The sequence below is a fragment of the Solenopsis invicta genome, chromosome 14 (genome assembly GCF_016802725.1).
Source record: "Solenopsis invicta isolate M01_SB chromosome 14, UNIL_Sinv_3.0, whole genome shotgun sequence".
NCBI lineage: Eukaryota > Metazoa > Arthropoda > Insecta > Hymenoptera > Formicidae > Solenopsis > Solenopsis invicta.
Window position 1 is genome coordinate 12,208,586 of NC_052677.1, and position 20,205 is coordinate 12,228,790.

Genomic DNA, 20,205 nt, shown 5'->3' on the forward strand with positions numbered 1-20,205 from the left:
TTGCCGTCTGTACTTTCAATGATGGCTTCAAAAGCTTACTAAAAATGATGGAAGTCATGAACTTAACGATTGGAACGAGATCCTACAATTTTGCGGAGTCAGCGGATAATAACCGAGTCAACGTTGCAGAGCGCAGGATGTCGGACGCTGCAAAAGAGGTCATTTCAAAGGCAAAATCGCTCCGACATCAAGCCGAAGAAGATGCATTGGATGTAGAAGGCTTACTGTATGGCCCCGGAATTGCTGAAAATTATTATTTTATAAACAAAAAAACCGTACTTGAAACTTTAATCGCGTTTTTCTCAGAATGGTGTTTTCAAAAACGGTGGACACCATAACTACCACAAATTTCATCCGAATGCTTTGAAATTTTAACGAGTTATTGTCAATTGAATTATCTAAAGAAATACCATTGGTTTTTGCAATAACTTATATACTTTTTTTGTAATTCATATTTTTATGTTGAATTTTTATGTGAAAACCGAACCTCTTTTTGTACGCGTGCCCCATTTCCACATTTTTCAATATTTATTAATTCGGATTGGTATTTCTCTAGTAAATTTAATGCAGATTACAAATAACTTTTTAATTTTTAGCTACAGCATACTTTAGATCTGTTCTGCTGTCCAACGCGGATGCCTTCATCACACGCAGACCTCCAAAAAACGTGCTGCAGCGCCGCCATTTTGTTGTATAGAACAATTTTTTTTTTCTATTTTATACATAAAAATGCAAGTAACAAATAGATATAAACAGTTTTTTTGTAACATGTATAGGTTTTTAATAATCACCTCCCAAAGTAAGGTATGATTTTGAGGCCTACAAGGTGTAATAACCCCTTAATCCATTATTATTCATCTAAATATGCAATACTTCGGAAATTTGGCGTTTGTAAAAAAACCGTTCGTTGTCTAAAATGTCTACATTTTCCCAATCGAAGTCATGATCGTCAGGCGTCCTATGCATGGTGATAACCATGCGGAATGTTTGTCGGTGTTTCTCCGGATATCATTTTGATGTTCTGTTATTCGTGTTTTTAACGTTCGTCCGGTCTGTCCAACGTAGGATGCGTCACAATCTTTACAATGCATTTTGTATACATTCATTCTAGTCTTATTCGGAAGAGGATTATTGTCCATTTTTAAAAATTTATGAAATTTATTAAGACTAAAGAACGCCAATCTCACATCTAAATCTCTGACGATAGCCTTAAATTTCTCAGAAATCGATATCGATAATTCCTCATAATGTTCTTCATACATTCTCGAAAATACTACCGCGATATTTCAGAAAGCGAGAAGATCAAAAATATTGATTGCAACATGCTCATTTCTCTTATCTTTTATTCCAAATACCAAATTAATAGTGAATTGTCTTTATAACATAAATATTGTGTTTTTTTTTTTTATTAAGTTGCATTCCGCAATCGTCGAAGCATTAAAATGAGAAATATTTCTTATAATTATATTATACTTTTAATAAAAAGAGAATCCAACGTTGACAAACAATTCTCCAAAGATTAAAAAAAAAGAAATTGTTTTTAACTTATCGTAGTCACTACCGACTACCGAGATTTATTCATGTACGAAGGTATTAGCATCTTCATTATAGCAACGGGATTGCAACTAGAAAGAAATTTGTAGTAGTAAATATTTTCTCTTTTTATGCCAGGAATGAATGCGTTGCTGTTGGGCGGCTTCTGACGTTGAGCATGGGGATTAATCGCGTCCGGCAAAGATTCATAAAAGTTTCACGAAATATGATAATAACGACAATTTTGTGCATATTTGTCAAGCGATCGAGGTTATTTTAATTAATGAATTTCTCGCCAACTTTCAGTGAAACCCTCTTTGTGACATTTTGAGAAACAGAATTGATGATCATGGGTATACAAGTACATATATACAAATGATCGGAAATTCTTACAGGACACGCATCGATAATCGATTGATAAACTGCCTGTCGCAACTCGTAAATTGCATAAAGTTACGAGCGAGTTAAAAAATTGCAGGTATGTCCAGTAAATTTTTCGATGCACCGTAAATTTGTGTCAAATTTGACAAGTTTATTTATGACCTTTTCAAGAATGTCGAGAAGATTACCTCCATTTTAGTGAAAAGGTTCCCCACTGAGACCACGATCAACCATATAAATAAGCAAGACGAGCAATCTTTACTTCCAGTGTTACATACAATTGTTTTCGTGCCATACGACGGAAGACTCCAAGAAACCTCGACTCCGACTCCTGTAGGCTTGGCACGCTCGGGCCGTTTGCTTATCTGCTCCCTCGCGTACTGAGTAAGTGTTATTGCTACTAATCAATGGTCTTTCTAATACGTCTGTCGGTATAAATACCGCAATTATCTTACAAAAATTTGTTGCAAAGAATAACACCGCAGACAGAAATCGAACTTGAAATCTTTCTATTTTTCAGGGCGGGTATTTTAGCCTACTTGACTATTGAGGTGAAATATATTTTTTATTGTAGAATGTATGTGTCCACATATATAAATAATTTTTATGTATTTAATGTTTTTTATATATTAATTATTTATATTTATATATACATATATATATTAATTGTGAATTTTTTACAGTAATTCCTACTGCTACATCCTTCCGAAACTCATAAAGCATTGCACTCATAACGTAATAAACGCAATTTTTCTTCTTTTATTTTCAAAATATTTGTTACAACTTAAATTCAATCATTTATTTTCAAAAAAACTTGAGAAAATGTCTTATCTGTATTCTTGTTTTAAAATATTTATTGTTAAAGGAAAATTGTTTAATTGACAATTTATGCTTATCTTAACATCCAGAGATATTTGAATGTCAAGTTCAATATATTAGATGTATGTATTAAATTTAACATATTCGGTGCAACGTCCAGAATAGTCAGATTGTTAGCATTTAACATTCTTTACCTGAAAGTTATAGGAAAGTGCTTCTTTTAAATATATGAACCCCTTTTCTTGAATTAATTGATGACTAACACCAAGTACTGATATATTATGTTTCTCTTTGTGTACATGTGAAGAACACTCAAATATTTTATTAACACATGGTTCGTCCTTTGTGAGACTCAATTGTTTACATTACAGTAATATTATTATATACTGCTATGATATGTACATTGCCAGCTTTCGTTATTGGTAAATTTAATTCACTGTTGTCTAATAAAACAGCATTCTTTCTTTATAAACGGCAATATTTAGACCATTATTAAAAATTAATTGATAAAATTTTAGAAACTTGTTATTAGAATTACTAATATAATTAAAATAGTTTACATCTTTCAAAGCAGTAAATATAATAATTTGAGCAATCGAGACAAAAAAACACGTATTCCGAATTTCATACGTAATTCCATTAATTTTTAATGGTTGTAAGAAAGAACTATTTCGGAGAAAGAATTTTTTGATTGATTTTGGAAACTCGTTGCTTTTAATATGATTTATTTCTGGATATGGCTTGAAACATTTGGATTTATGACTAGAACGAGTGTTACGCAATTTTCTGTGTTCCAATAATTTGTTATTTTCATTTCTTTTTTTATTTTGTTGTAATAAATCTATTTCAGCTTATTACCTTTATTCATTGAACTTTCAAATTGATGCATATCTTCAGTTTTATTACTTTCCTTGTTAATCTTGTTATCCGTATGATCAGCATTCACATTATTGTTATTATTCATAATATTTGAACTTTTTGTACTCGAAGTTACAATAGCAGCAGATGCTATTTTCATAGTTTTATTAGATCGTAAATGCATCTTGATAAACTTGTCTGCACGCATAGGAGTTTGTACAGGGTGTTGCGTTGTCATACATGTCGGTGTAACTTGTTGCCTATTCGTACAGGCGCGCATGGTGCTGCACAACTACGTACGCTTCGGTAGGATAACGCACATTTCCTGTACATTTTTGTAAATATGTAAGTCTTTAAAATTACGTAAGTCTTTAAAATATGCTTCACAATGGGCTGATACTGCACATACATATTTTGAATTAAATATGAGAGTTAAAACTCCAGACCATAACGGAAATTCTAGGCATAATCTTGTTATTCATGCATAGCATGGGTGCCCAACCAGTCGATCGCGATCTACCGGTCGATTGCAACGTTTTTTTGATAAATCTTTCTTTCTCCTTTAAGTACGTTTATTTAAAATCATTATTTTAGTTGATCAAATAAATGAAAAAAATTATAGCATTGCAAGAATTATTAAAATAGAATAGAATTATAACACTGCAAAGAAAGTTAAAACTTGTTTTAATTAAAAAAGAGACAGATATCTTAGTAGGATCGGAAGGCTTTTTTATGAGTTTCGGAAGGATGTAACAGTAGGCATTACCGAAAGTAGGAAAAAATTTACAATTATTATATGTATATAAATATAAATAATTAATATATAAAAAGCATTAAATACATGAAAATTATTTATATACGTGAATGCATACATTTTACAATAAAAAATATATTTTGCCTCAATGGTCAAGTAGGCTAAAATACCCGCCCCGAAAAATCGCTCTCTCCTCACGATGCCAGTATTTCCATTGCCTCTATGTTTTCTGACTTATCTAAAATATCCGTCATAAACGTATACCTGATTCTTGAACTGCAAACTAACATAAAAATACTGTATCAAAAATGATAAAAACCACGGTCAAAGGTTTGTACAAATTGCAAGACATTGCACTTTTTCCTTCGCAGAGAGTATGAGATCGTATCGTCACGCGAGAAGTTATAGATAAAGATCTCGATAGCTTGTAGTTTTAGAGCGGATATCTATAAGCGTAGAGCTTAGAGGACTTTGAAGAAAATTTGTCGTAAAAAGGTTGAGAGGAATCTCGACGAATTCAAGGACTTGGATCGCGTATAAAATTTATTTTTCCTCATTCTTTATGTTCACTGTATCTTTAGGCTGCTCCCGCGTAAACCAACATGTAACTGTTACATAACTGAGGGAGTACATGAAAAGAACAATGTTATTTGTCACTGTTATGTGGATGGTTCATTAGAAGGAATTCTTGCTATTTTTCCGAAAACTAACTCCTACAGAGTTTCATTGCTTCATGTACGTTGGTATTATAATTAAACATTGCAAAACCGATTCATTTGTCTTACTGCTTTGGTCATATAATTATTGGCTTATATAGTTATTGCTGATAATACTAAGTTTAACAAGAAAGATAAAAGATTTACGTATAAAAGTAACACTTTTTGAGGTTTATTTTACTTGATTTTGTGTTTGTACGATTTTGTATTAGTTTTTTCTTTTTCGCATATTTCAAGTGTATCTTAATTTAAAACAGGACTTGTATTAACTCAGCATCTTTATGATTTCGCAACTTATCTGTTAGTGAACGCTTAGTTTGCATTACCTTAATTATAAGGGTAATTGATTAACGTGTAATGATAAGAAGCAAGTAATTAATGTGTATGCAAGTAACAAAAGATTTTTATTTAATTTTCGCATTTTCTTTCGCTCAACGAATATAATTTGTTAAGGTAGTAATTATAACGAAGCGATACCCTAATACATGCTTTTAAATTCTAGTATAAGTAAATAATTATTTCTGCTTGATTTATTAATTTTATAAAAGCATTTGATTAACACGGTATCCTAGCGTAGATTGTCATAACAAGAATTGATAAAAGCGCATAAGTAGTAATAGTAGAATTCTTTTCTATTTGATTTTTTGCATTATTTTATAAGGTTAATTGGTTAACATTAATAAATTTCATATTCTTAAATCGTAATGGATACAATGATGGTAATTATAGTGCAGAGATATGCTAACATATATATCTTCTTAAATTCTAGTATAAATAGATAACTATTTCTACGACTTGTTATTGTAGAAGTACGATTAACATGACATCCTAGTGTCGTTATGAACAAGAATTGATAAAGGATATATGTAGTAGTATAAATTCTTAAGTTCTAATAGATATATTTGATTATATCTCTAGATCTTAGTATAAGTATGATTAATTTTACGTAATTTATTATTGTAGTTTTAAGACATTGTTTGTAAGTTATTGTTAGATGAATCAGGAAAGCGGGACAGTATGGTATCTTAGAATATATCGGCCTGTAAGGGTCGTACATTCGTCTCTCCATAAGTTCCAATTGTAATTCCATTTGACTCGGGACCAAAGAGATGGTTCGCCAAAGAGACACAATTTTCCTTTAATAACATTACATGGTAACATTGATTTTTCATAATAATACATTACTGTTTCATCCGTTTGGACCGACATTTTTCCTTTTTGAAATTGTTTGAAGTAATTCATCATTTGGACTTCAGGTAGGATCGCCGAGAATCATTCTGCTCCCTTTATTGCGATTTTACTATCTTCCATAACGAAGAATTCTATCTTTTCATCAAGAAAGTCAATACTACTGGATTGTCTTATTGCTCGATGTCCAGAAAAATAATAGAAATAAACATCGATGCCTAAACGGAGGCTTAATTTTGTGGCATCTCGCAGTAATTTATCAAAAGCATGGGGTAATACGAGATCCTGTAATCGCTGTAATTCATCTGGAGGTGGGTAAATTTTAAAGATTTTATATTAGTCTAGAGTCCTTCAACGGGTTTTCTTTACAAATTCTACAGCTTCCGATCTTCGGATAACGCTCTTGCCCGCAGATCTTCTAGCTGCTCTATCCTATCTGTTAAAAAAAAAAGAATTGGGAATATTTGCATTCCGTTTTCTTTTATTTTGGGCGCAAGTTAATATGAGGGTTCTTAATTCTATGCACTATATGTTCATTATTCAGATAAATCAAGACGCATGAAGATGTTTATATTGCTCCCAGATTATAGGTGCACCAATTTGTTTTCATAAAGAGAAGTATTTCTTCCAGTCATCTGAGTCCAATTGGTAGTGTCACCGAGTGTGCTCAGATTATTTTTAATATAATAATATGGAACAAATTTCTTCTCGTAATAAAATATTCCTGTTTCATCTGTGTAAATTGACATACCTATCTGTTCGCTAAAATATTTAAACCAGTTTAACGCTCGATTCTTTGGCAGGATTGCTGAGAGACAAGTAGTGTCATCTGTAGCAATTCTGTCATCACTCATTGTTAAATAATATAATATATTCTTTCGTTAGCAAAATAGGTGTAATTGTGGCTTTTAATTTCCCGGTTTCCGAGGAAATTGTAAATATAGATATTCTTATTAAATCAGTAGCTTAGAATTGAAGCTTTTCGTATCATATTATCGGCTGTATGCGCAAATGCATAATCTTGCAGTGTATGCAGTTTCTTGGTTGATGTTAGTAGCTTAATCATTTTAATTATTTTTAATGTTGACAGTACACAACATATGTTGGTTATTCAAATGAATCAGAAAATGTTAAAATGTTTATTTCGTGCATGAGTCTTTCATGGACCGTATTTATTGAATAGAATAAAATATCTTTTCCAATGATGATGAGACTACTCCGATGTGTCCTTAATTGTATCCAAATTTTCTTTAATAAACCAATAAAGTACAGATTTTTCCTTGTAATAGAGTATTCCTGCTTCATCTAAATAAATGGTTAAACTTATTTGCTTGTGGAAATACTCAAACCAGCTTAGTGCTTGATCTTTAGACAGGACTCCTGAGAGGTAAATGGTTCCATCTACAGCAATTCTGTTATCTTTCATTATTAGGGTTTTAATCTTTTCTTCTTTGCAAAATTCGTTGAGTATTTCCTTTTTAATCTCGCGATGTCCGGGCTAATTATAGATGTATACGTTGATATTTAATTGAGAGCTCAATACAGAGGCTTCCAGTAAAGTTTCGTTTGCTACGTGTGCAAGTGCAATGTCTTGCAATTTGTGCAAACCTTTGACCGAGATTAAAAGTTTTATTATTTTTGAAACAGTATTCTTAAATTAGTTTGCAGTTATCCATACTAATGATAATTATCCATACTAATGCATCGCCACATTCCATCGCGTATCCTCTTTTTTGAATCTCTCTAAATCATAAGGTGCTGACCTCGCCAAATATTCTAAATAGTCCAAATCATCGATGAAACTAGTTTCGTTATTTGCATCGTCATAAGTCACATCACTATTAAAGGAATTTATTTCCTTACTCATTTCACTTTTTTTTACAACCAGAGTGTGCAACCCTCGCTATCCACAGGAATATTAAACATATAATTGTCAGGTAGAGTAAATCTAATACGATCTATGCCCTTAAGTTTGTTATAATTACGCTCTACCTGTTTACGCCAAATGTTCTTCAGAGTCTTCACCGCTTTACGCTTACGCTATAGACGCTCTTAGACTACAGGCTAACGTCGACCGTATCCATAACTTCTCATGTGAAAAACGGTATCAATTGAACATGCTATGAATATTTTTAAAACGTTCGATATGGGAAAAAATTATAAGAAAATTATTTTAAAAATATTTGAAAACTACTAACAAAGACAAGCTTTGCAAAATAAAACAACAATTGACAGTCAAACGAAAAAATTGTTCAAAATGGAAAAACAACACTAGCGTGCTGTCATCGAAAGAATAATAGAAATCGTAAAATTCTTAGGCCAACAATGTCTTGCATTTAGGGGAACATCGGATGTTTTGACCAAAGAAACAACAGAAATTATTTAAAATTAATGAGACTATTTGCTAAATTCGATTCAGTGCTTGCTATCCATCTTTGCCGTATGAAAAAGAAAACGAAAGTGCACTACACTATCAAGATGAAATAATTTCTTTGTTTTCCAATAATATTCTCATTTATATTTTGTCATTAATTAGAAAAGCTAAATATTATTCTATAATCTTGGGCTGCACACCAGATGTTAGTCGTAAAGAACAGATGACAATTATTTTGCGATTTGTATCGATAAAAAATAACAGTGTTAAAATAGAAGAACACTTTATAGGCTTTATTGAAATTTATAATTCGACTGGCAAATGCATCCACCAATTACATAGTTAACAAATTAAAAGAATTTAATCTTGACATACAAAATTTACGCGGACAAGGTTATGATAATGGAGCCAATATGAAAGGAAAAAAATAATGGTTTACAGAAACATATTCTGAATATTAATCCTAGGGCTTTATTTGTGCCTTCTACAGCTCACACCCTTAATTTAATAGTTAATGATGTAGCAAAAATTATTTTCGAGACGATCAATTTCTTTCAAATTATTCAGGCAATTTATAATTTTTTTTCCGCTTTAACAAAATGATGGAGTGTATTAAATAATCACTTTTCAAAATTAACATTAAAGCATTTTTCCGATACTCGCTGGGAATCTCAAATCAATGCTTTAAAACCTTTAAAATATCAGATTGGAGAGATTTACGACTCATTATTCGAAATATTTGAAGATTCTAATTAAAATTAATGCGCAGGAAGCCGACCTTCCACCAACGCTCTCTTGCTGAGACCGATTCGTTCTCCGAGGAAAGCACTCGAGATCCTCAAGCCAAAGGAAGCATCATCTAATCCACCGTCTCAATAAGTAAGTTTAATTTTCCACCTTCATTTCTCCTTCAGAATCCCCCCCCCCATCGAGTCATTAATTAGTATCTTTATTTCCAGTAGGAAAAATATTCATCCCTAGGAAATCGCAACCCAATCGCTAGAGTGGAAAGACTTCAGAAGATCCTAACAACAGAAAGACGCAAAAATCTAAATCAGAAACCAATTCCTGGACGGGCAGCGTTTTCAGAGATGCCCACATTACCTTCGCCTTCCCCTGTTATCCCCGAGGAGCGCGACTCACTTTCTCCTCCGCCACCCTCTCCAGCCCCCACAATATCTTCACAGCTTACATACCGAATCTATCCCGACACCCCTTTGTCCTCCGTTCCAAGCCCATCATATTCTCCTGTCCCTGTAAATTTCTTTGATTCTCCTACCCCTTCGAATTTCACGTCCAGTGTGGAATTTTTAGAGGAAATCTCCTCCCCTCTTTCCCCCACGAGTTCCACGTCCAGCGTGGAATTCATAGAAGAAATCATCTCCCCTCCTTCCTCCACGAGTTCCACGTCCAGCGTGGAATTCATAGAAGAAATCATCACCCCTTCTTCACCCACTAATTCCACGTCCAGCGTGGAATTCTTAAAAGAAATAACCACACTTCCTAATCCTGACCATGATACTGACCTCTCTGACACGGAACATTTACCTACACTTTACTATAATTATTTTCATACTTAAATATGAAGTTGTAATGTAATTAATTCCATTTAATAGTTAAGTTGCGTAAATATAAATTTTAACATATAATTATGCTAATAAAAATTTGTACAACAATATTTTTGTAAAAAAATAAATTTTCTCTTTGATTAAGATAAAAAGTATCGTATTTTTATACATTTTTTAGAATAATTTAGAAATCTTATTTCACAAAAATAATCGGAATACATAAAAAAATAAAATAAATTAAAACTTCAAGCAACTGCATTTTTTATAAACTTTAAACAAATTTGTTTTTTCCATAACTGTATTTCCAGATTTCCTTCTAATCATGATTTTATTCTTATTTTCTTAATTCCATTGTTAATCATTATTTCCAAACATTTCAAATAAATCCAAAATATTTCAGAAGCTACCCAGATAGGATATTTTTACAATAATTGTAAATGATAATTCTACAATTTGATATACTGCAATAATTTTTATAATAATTACAAAATTAGTTTGTAAAATGAATTCAGCAATAATTGTGTTGGTAATTATAAAAATGTCTAAATAAAAAAATCTAAAAAAATAATTTAATCATAACACAAAACATGTTTTTACACAAGATATGGATACATTAATTTTTTATAGATTTCTGATTTAGACCACTTTCATAATTACTGGCACAATTGTGTTACATGATTCTTACAGTTATTTAAGCATTTACTTCAGGCTTTCATTTGCTAAAGATTGCTATATGTTTCAATAATTAATTTTAAAATTAATAATTTCAAAATTTACATTTTAAATTATAACATATTTTATATTTTAAAATAAAACTAAAATTAAAATTCTACATGCTTTCCTATCTGGATAGGAAACTTTATATTAATTTACAACATTTTTTTAAAAACATGCATTGACATTTTAAATTGATTTTTTATTGGGAAATATACCTGTATCATTAAGAAATGCTGTGTTATTGATGAAGAGGACCTTAACAATATCGAAGACAACACTTGGCTACTTCTTGTATATGTAGCAGAACACACTTTATATTTAGCAATTAAAAAATTTAAATGCGAATACTGCAAAGTTTTTTTAACTGGTGACAACATTTTTCATCTTTAATAACAGCAAACAATTGAGGAGGTTTATGTTATCCCAACAAAAACGTTATTACGTGTGCAGCATATACTTTCTTAATTGTCCAAAAATTACTAGAAAATGAACACGATTTTCTTGTACAAAAAAATCAACATCAAATTGTCAAAACTCTAACATTCGAAACTATACGTGATTTGTATTTGAAACATTTTTCACGTTGTTGTTCAAAACATTCAACTCAAATGTTAATTATAAAAATCACGCATACACTCTCTAACATCCTTTGAAACAATTATACAAAAAGACAAAATGATATTATAAGAAGAAAAACAATGCCAGACTGCACAAGAATGCCAGACTGCAAAAAAACCAAAGACATAATTAAACCAAAGCTGTTTTATTATTTTATTCAAAAATTTACTATTATTATATTTAATTAAGTAATTTAACAATTTTTAAATTAGTTTTCTTATTTTTTAAACCATAATGTAAGTATATATTTATATTTCAAAAAGTTTACAATAATAAAACTTTGATTAAAAGTTCAATCGCATATATTTAGCAGTTTCAGCACTGGAAAATAGTTAGAGATGGCTTTTTAGTGGTAATTGATGGCGGAGAACGTGGAGCGGTTCAGAAAACAAAACAAATCATCACTGTCTCTATGTCTTACGCCGTGTTCTTAATTTCTCCTGACCAGCCTGTCAAGCAAATTAAAATAAGATTCGTTAATCAGCTCCGTATCTTTCTGTACATTGAGACCGTTATTTTGCTCCTTTATATATATCATTTCAGTTATTAGCTTTTTGTAATATTTAGATTCTGTGTCTAAAATTAATGCATTTTTCCAGTCGAAAGAGTGGTTGCAATGTGTGATATGCTCTGAGATAACGGAGTGCCTAGACGAATCCAATTTTATTTACCATGTTATTCACATATTCTTTGAATCCGGTGTTTAACTTTCTTTTTGTCTGACCCACGTAGGACGCATCGCAGTTAAAACTTATTTTATATACCACGTTATTTGTGGCAGTGGAAAAATCTTTGTTCTTCTGTGCTTTAACAAACCTGTTCCACGTTCTTCGCATCCTTCGCGATCAATTCGTTATATTCAGTCGTGTACACAACATCACACGGTACAGACGCAAACGAGCACAATACGCATCCATTGTAATATATTTGTAAGTATGTTAAATTATTTGGTATTTATTCATTTAATTTATTAGTTATTCTGTGTAAGTGTTGTATTTTACTAATTATTTATTACATTATTTGTCCAATTTTATACATGCTAGACTCAGTTTATTTCTTTTTCAATATAAAAACACTATATCCTGAGATGTCGCATAACAACGAATCAGGAGCTAAAAGATTGCAACACTCTTTCTTCGACGGTTTTTGGGATGTAGATTTGCTCATCGAGCGGCGAACGTAATTGGTTGGATCCACAAATAAGAACCATGTAATTACATTCGCCGCTCGATGAGCAAGTTCAAAAACCATCGAAGAAAAGGTGTTGCAATTTTTATAGCTCCTGACTGTTCACTCTTATATATAATGACACAACGGATGAATTTTTTAAATGCACTAAAAACCGAGCAAATTCTCAATTATGATAGTTTAATGTTAATTTTGCAGCTAAAGAAACCGGTCAAGTCAGATCGAAACGTACCGCACTCGAAATCTTGTTAGGTTTTAATAAATTAATTAAATTAACAACCGTCTTGCTCCTTTCTGGCCTTTAATTATTCTATGATTTATTAAATAATATTTTAAAAACATATACAATGTTATATAAAAACGTTGATAAAAGTCACAAGAAATTAATGTTTCAAAACGTTTATTTAATGTTCCTTGCTTACTGGAATGTTTATGAAGCCTGCCCAGATAGCACACAGCATTTAAAAAGAATTCAAGTTTATGTCACCAATACTGAGTTTATTTTGAAATGCAAAAAGAACTCAGTATTGGTGACATAAACCTGAATTCTTTTTTTAATCTTTTTGAATTCTCTGTGCTATCTGGGTATTTAATAGTAACGTTTTAAAAGAAATTATTTATTATTATATATCAAATTCAAAATAATACTTGAAGAATTAATTTATCGTTATCCTCAGCATTGTGTACATTTATTATAAATATATGACATTTAATTTTTAGCACAAAAGAGATATTTCCTTATATCGAAAAATTTTTTCCACCAACTAAATAGGAATGCAATAGCTCTCGTAACTAGAAAAGTAAAAGTGGACAAGTATCTTCACTTAATATATATTAACATTTACAGTGTAAGACAGCCAATTTTCTTGTAAATGACGAATTTTTCAAAATCTACAAATAGTGAATTGAAAATCATAAGTTACGTATTTGTCTGTAAATATCCGATGTTGTAAAGTACAAAAACAAAGGAAGAATTTAAAAATTAAAATTGTTATCAAATCTTGTTTCAAATATTAATGTTTTAAACAAAAATTATTGGAACAAGAATGCCTTCTACCTTCTAGATCTTCGTGTTTGTATTATTTATGTGATTTTATATGCTTTCCTTAAGTTCAATGAACTGCGCGCCGAATTAATATTCAGTCATAATTCTAACATAATTCTAAATTAACAAGAATAGTAATTAGAACAAGATTAAGTAATATCACGTATTATTAAATATTAACTCTTTTTCCCCCTAAAAAAGCTGTAAAGGAATTATTGCGAAAAATATTACATCAGCCAGGATTCGAACCTGGGACCTCTATTCTCTGAAGATTCGAAAGGTCCCAGGTTCGAACTCTGGCTGAGGTGATATTTTTTGCAATAATTTCTTTACAGTTTTTTTTACGGGGAAAAAGGATTAATATTTAATAATACGTGATATTACTTAATCTTGTTCAATTTAGAATTGTGTTATGACTGAAAATTAATTCGGCGCGCAATTCATTGAACTTGAGGAAAGTATATAAAATCACACAAACAATACAAGAACGAAGATCTAACTGCGATCGTAGAAGGCATTCTTGTTCAATTTGTATTGATACAGCAACGGTCAAAATATCTCTCGGTATTACTTCAAAAATTATTTATTGTTACATTTCAGATGCAAAATGGTATTTGCAGAATTAATCGCATTTTCTATCACTGTGTTAAATATTATATATTTTTATTTTAAGTATATAATATTTAATTTTTGGCGCAAAAGAGGAGTTTTTTACGTCGAACCCATTGTACCAATAGGAAATTTTACACCTATTGTTACTGGAAGAAAGCAATATGGCAAGTACTTTTACCTAATATTAACATGTAATGTGAATATACATTTACTTTCTTGTATAAAAATTTTTATACCTATATTAGTTTCTTTATTTAATTAAAATTTAAGTTACAAAACTAATATTTAAAGAAAATAAAAATAAACATCTGACAAAGTCATAATTAAAAAATAAATTAATTAAAACTGTATATGCGTGTATTTCAAATTAATTGTAATTTATATTTTACAAAATTATAACAACGAATTGTATTTTAAGGTATATTTTATTTATGTATTTTTACATCTGTTACTTTATTTTTGTTTTTTATGAGTTTGATGATTTAAAATACTAGTTATATTATTTTTACGTAGAACAAAAAATCGCAGCAATAAATAAAAAGAATTTTGTCAATAGGCGTCTTCTTCAATGATGCTTATTCAAAATATAAGGAACATCGCGCATTTGGAATGTATGGATTTTTTACACCGATCTTAGTAATCACCGATCTCAATCTTATGCGAACGGTGTTGTTAAAGGAATTCCACTCTTTTCATGATCGTGGACTGTATTGTAACGAAGAGATTGATCCATTGACTGGCCATTTGTTCCTCATATCTGGAGAAAATTGGAAAAATATGCGCAACAAAATAATATCAATATTTACTTCAGCAAGAATGAAGGAGATGTTTCCTATTCTGAAGGAATGTGGCGATGAACTCGCGATGTATCTGGAGAGTAAAGCTCAAATACGAGATTCTATTGAAATAAAAGACATATTTGCAAGGTAAATTATTTTTTTTAAAAACCATTATTTAATTAACCTTCTTCGAACGACAAAAAATAGAAATTCCCTTAATTGGAAAGTAAAAATAGACGGCTTAAAGATATTATACCCTGTTTGTATAAATGCTTACGTCGATTTATACAGAGGTTTTCGAGTGTAAAGAACCTTTCTGACGTGTATAAAATACGAGAGATAGATCGATAATGACAATATATTGTTTCTTAGTAAAAAAAAAATTTTTTGCAAAATTACTGTACAAAAGAAAAGATGATAGATAAAATCATACAGTCCTTTAACAATTACAATTAAAAAGAACTTTCCTTTAATAGAGTTTTACTTCAATAGTTAAGTATTAAAGATGTGATGTTGATAATAAAAAAGATGCAATAAATTATAACTCCCACCTTTCTTGTTTGTTTAAGTAGATAATATGCAAACATCGTATTAAAATATGATTAAAAAATATATTTCATAATTATATATATTAATATTAGATATATGTAGGAGAAGGTGGGCAAGACAGGGTGACCGGATGAATTCCTCCGTCTTATCTCTGCATTCGGCTATCTACGTCACTGCTACTTACTAATTTCTGAAAATTTTCAATCTTTTATGTTACCGTGTTGGCGATATGCCAATACTTATTAAGAACGAATTAAAGATTTATTCTTGTATATTTTCGACCAATTTAGTATTGGTATTCGCAAATTCGATAAACATTGACAAAATTTATTACTAATTATTTCTCTACTTTGTCAACAGGTATACAACAGACGTAATCATGTCAACAGCTTTTGGTATCAAATCTAACTGTATTCAAGAACCGAATAATGAATATCGAAATCGGGGAAAAAAAATTTTTGGTATACATTTTATTAAGCTTGCGTTAATGTATTCGGCGCCAAAAATATTTGATTTACTTCGCATTCCACTCACGCCACGATCTGTTACCAATTTTTATAGTAACATGTTTCGTGAGACCGTCGAATACAGGAAATCTCATCCGAACATTATCCGAAAGGACTTCGTAAATTTATTGATGCAGCTCATGGAGAAAGGCTGTGTAAATTCTAAAGATGACAAAGAGACCATCGACAAATCATGTAAATATACATAGTTTATTCTTATGCTTACATTAATAACTTTACTACATTGTAAAGACATACATTGCTTATTTCAAACATCAAAGTTAACAAATTAAATAATAAAAATTTATAATTTTTTATTTATTTCTAAAAATTTCTTACCTATTTCTAAAAATTTCTAATAATTTTATATTTATTTCTAAAAATTTCTTTTTTCCGCACAAAATCGTTAAAAAAACAATTATTTTATTTATCCGCAGCAACCGTAAATAAACTGACTATGATGGAAGCTACTGCGCAAAGTTTTGTCTTCTTCGCAGCTGGCTTCGAAACTTCCGCGTCGACAGCAACATTCGCTTTATACGAATTAGCTCAACACCATGATATACAAGACAAACTTCGTAATGAAATCGACGAAGTTTTAGAAGAGCATGGTGATCTAACCTACGGCGCTCTAGAAGACATGACGTATCTTCAAAATGTAATAGATGGTAAGTATACAGACATGTATATCACCGCAATGTGCTTTTGCATTTTTAACAAGGCAGTAAAAATTTAATTACCTCGTTATTTATACATATGTTTATACAATTTGCTTGTATAGAAAAGCTGTTTCTTCCTCTATTTTTTTCTTACATATTACAGAAACCTTAAGGAAATATCCACCTGTTCCTGTCCTAAATCGAATATGCACCGAGGAAATAGACTTACCAACTACGAACATTCGCGTACCAAAAGGGACATTAATTATTATACCGGTACTTGGAGTGCATCGAGATCCGTCGATATATCCGGACCCCGATAATTTCGACCCCGAGCGCTTCAATAAAGATAAAAGAAAGGAAAGGCATCGCTACGCCCATATGCCATTCGGGCAAGGTCCACGAAATTGCATTGGTGAGAATTTACGTGACAATTGTCAGTATTGTCGCACAGCTTTTTGCTGTCACTAAAAACCATTAAGAACAAAAAGCAAAATGTGCAAAGTAGGGATTCTGCCCATTATGTCTGTTCTGCATCTGCTTCTTTCATATTCTATTTGTTTACCATTAAAAGACCATTAAAGTGCTGTGCATAACTAGTGATGTATCAGTAACAAGGAAATTAATAAAGTAGTGCATACGCTTAGCTCCAAAGGCAAAAAAACATATTCTTCGCAGACGAAATCAGAATATTCGTACTTTGGGACCGTTACATAAAATTTTTTGCAAAATTTGACACTATATTGATAAATGATGTTGCATACATTTTTCTAACACATATAAGGAAAATAAATAAATTCAATTCATCTTCTGATTTCTCCTAATGCTAACTGTTTAAAACTTTTGTTGAAAATGTTAATTTAACTATTATTCTTTCCTTTATTTCTTCTCTCCCTTACACTTTCACAAAAAATTTTTAAAAATATTTAATTATAATTTTAACTTTGTACAATTTTTGTATTGTAATTTTCATATATTAAAAGAATCAATAAATATTCTTTAGATAATAAGTGAAACATGTTTGCAAAGCCATTTATGTAAATGCTTCGCAATTATCAATCATTAGTATTATTAATATCTTTAATTTTCAGGTCTGCGATTTGGCTACTTGCAAACGAAAATTGCACTCGTGAGTCTTCTATCAAAGTACAAATTTCAACTTCATTTGCGAACCCCAGTCCCGCTTAGTTTTAATGAAAGATGTTTAATTCTCGAAGCGAAAAGTGGTGTACATCTTATTATCGAGCCAAGATAAAGTTAATGTTCTTAAATTTTTGCTTGTACGAACTAGATCTCTTGACTTATCCCATGAACACAAGACATATACGTTGCATATATCAAAATAATTTGCAGCGTGAGCGTTGAAGTTGTTTATACATGTCATTTCTGTATACATATATCACATTTAAAATATTTTTATATTTAACGTATATGTATATTTTGTACACACACACGCGCACACACACACGCGCGCGCGCGCGCGCGCACACACATATATTTTATATTTAACATTTATATTTTTACATTTAAAATATAAGTTTATTACATATTCTATGTTATTTTCTGTGCAATAAGCATCAAAATTAATAAACAAATATAATAATTGTTGTACAATGTAATAAATCTCTTTGACTCATGCGTATGTAGCAGCCCAATTTGTGCTAAACAATCTTATATAACACTAAAATGTAATCTTTTTTATGCAAAAGGTGGCTTGAACCAGCCAAAGTCCCGCTTTTCTACCAAATATCGTCTTATTTATTGTCGGAAATTTCTTACGCTTTTGTTAGGAAAAATTTAGAATCAGAAAAAGATAATTAAAGTGAACATGACAGAGATTGAAATTTATCTACATTGTAAATTAAACTTTCTTTGGGGCGAAATATACACTCGCTATTCACTATCCCGTGTTATAAAATAGCACACATCTCAGCCATAATAAAAATATTAACTGTAAAATAAAATAAACTCACCGATCATTATCATGCTTATTCGAAAATTTGATTATTTCAATTGAATTCCTCGTTGACCCTTCCAATTAAAAAAACTTGCCAGTTTACAGTTAATAGTTATAAAGTTATAAAAACAATCTGGAACGCGGAATTTACCGCTTTTTTAATATAAGCTCCCTTAATTTCTAAATGTAAAGCGTTAATCTGTAAATTATATAAAATTATAGTCTATAGTGTCTATACTATAGTTTAAAAAAAAAATTTAATATCTTACCACGGTAGAATGTTAAGTATCGTCTTTCTTTAATTTGCGCTCAATTGTTTTTAAATCATCCAGATTTGTTATTGGAAATTCATTAAAAACGTGTACAGTAGTAGAAACATTTTCAGTTGTAGGCTTTTTCGTAATCATTTCCGATTCCTTTCTATGTTTTTATGCGTCTTGCGCAAGATTAATTTACAATATTTACATGATAGCATTTTAGCTAAAATTAACAGAATACAATTAATTTTAGTCTAATTAATTAAATATTAATTGACAGGAATGGGAAGTAACTCATTACGTGTAACAAAGGTACAATTAAATCCGGTTTCTTGTTATCTGATGATTAACTTATAGTTAAACTTGTAAAACCGATTGTAAAATTATACATATATTGAAATTATACGAAAAAAATCTAAAAAATGTTCAAGAGTCTGTATACATATACGTATCACTCGAATCTACCCGCGAATGCACTGTCGATTGCAGCAGCTGTCATCTAACGAGCGTTTAGCAAATTACAAGTGCAGTTAGTACATTATCTCTTATGGTAAAACAGTGGAACAACCACTAAAGTTCACTCTGTATAAAGGGCCTCGCACATGAAATGCATAACATGACATAAGCACAACATAAGACCGATGAGCCAATGAGCATCCAGCATAAAGTCGCCATACTGATTTACATAAGATTTCCATTGGTCCAGAGGCTTTATGCTACGCTTATGCTCTGTTGTAAATTTCATGTGCGAGGCCCTTAAGAAATTTACCTGCTATAGAAATTTACCAAAAAAATGGTAGAATATTAGAACGTTTTTCTTAATTTTAATAATAAAATACATATTTATGAGAAAAAATAAATATTTTTATAAAAAGAATAAATATGTCTCTGAAAAGAAATTTCTGATTTTCATATTTTATAAAACTGTGTACATAATATTTATACAAATTTTTTTCGAAATTTATGCTCTTTAGAATATATAGATATTGTAATTTGTTGTAGTTTTAATATAGTTTTATTAAAAAATTTGTAGAAATCTTATAACAAAAATTCAAAAATTCAAAAAAATTTTGAAGTGTTCCAATTCTAACATTTTCATATTGATTTTTGTAGCATTTTTGTAGAAC

General features: G+C 30.5%; 1 protein-coding gene across 1 annotated transcript; it reads left to right on the forward strand.

The window, feature by feature from the left end:
* The first annotated feature begins 14,366 nt into the window (after positions 1-14,366).
* Positions 14,367-18,268, forward strand: LOC105199991 (probable cytochrome P450 6a14). Its single transcript, XM_011167340.3, has 6 exons — positions 14,367-14,535; positions 14,928-15,297; positions 16,060-16,400; positions 16,643-16,873; positions 17,028-17,279; positions 17,956-18,268. The coding sequence occupies exons 1-6, from the start codon at positions 14,367-14,369 to the stop codon at positions 18,117-18,119; spliced, it is 1,527 nt and encodes a 508-aa protein (XP_011165642.3). The 3' UTR covers positions 18,120-18,268.
* Positions 18,269-20,205: the final 1,937 nt, after the last annotated feature.